We start from the raw sequence: 470 nt of genomic DNA on the forward strand, positions 1-470 counted from the left end.
GGGTGGGTGCGCCCTGCAGGGTGGGGGTCGTGCGGGTGGGTGCGCCCTGCAGGGAGGGAGCCCCGACAGATCTGGTGGCTGGGCCTCTGGGAGGAGTCTGCCTCTCAGCCTCAGTCCCCTCACTGTGAAATGGGACCGTGGAGGCGGAGACGCCAGGCAGCGGGGTCTGTGTCGTCTGGGTGGTGCCCCGGGCCCTGGGTGTGGCGGCCAGCTGAGCTTCCTGGAGGAGGGGTCAGGGCTGACCCTCGGAGCCGGGCAAGGGGGACAGTGGCCGGAAGGGCTCGCTCCTGAGGGCTCAGTCACTGTCCCCCGGGCCCCTAGCTGGGCAAGGCCTACGGCGTGGAGTCCCATGTGCTGAGCCCGGCGGAGACCAAGAAGCTGTACCCGCTGATGAACGTGGACGACCTCTACGGGACCCTGTACGTGCCGCACGACGGGACCATGGACCCCGCCGGCACCAGCAGCACCCT

The 470-nt window shown here is 70.2% G+C and overlaps 1 protein-coding gene across 1 annotated transcript in view; it reads left to right on the top strand.

Annotated features, from left to right (window-relative positions):
* The window catches only part of SARDH (sarcosine dehydrogenase), a 40049-nt gene that overhangs the window by 6898 nt on the left and 32681 nt on the right, over positions 1-470 (top strand). The window contains 1 exon segment of the mRNA XM_014544220.1: positions 322-470. Within this exon segment, the coding sequence (XP_014399706.1) occupies positions 322-470 (149 nt within the window).

Source organism: Myotis brandtii, unplaced genomic scaffold (assembly GCF_000412655.1).
Source record: "Myotis brandtii unplaced genomic scaffold, ASM41265v1 scaffold357, whole genome shotgun sequence".
NCBI classification, from domain to species: Eukaryota; Metazoa; Chordata; class Mammalia; order Chiroptera; family Vespertilionidae; genus Myotis; species Myotis brandtii.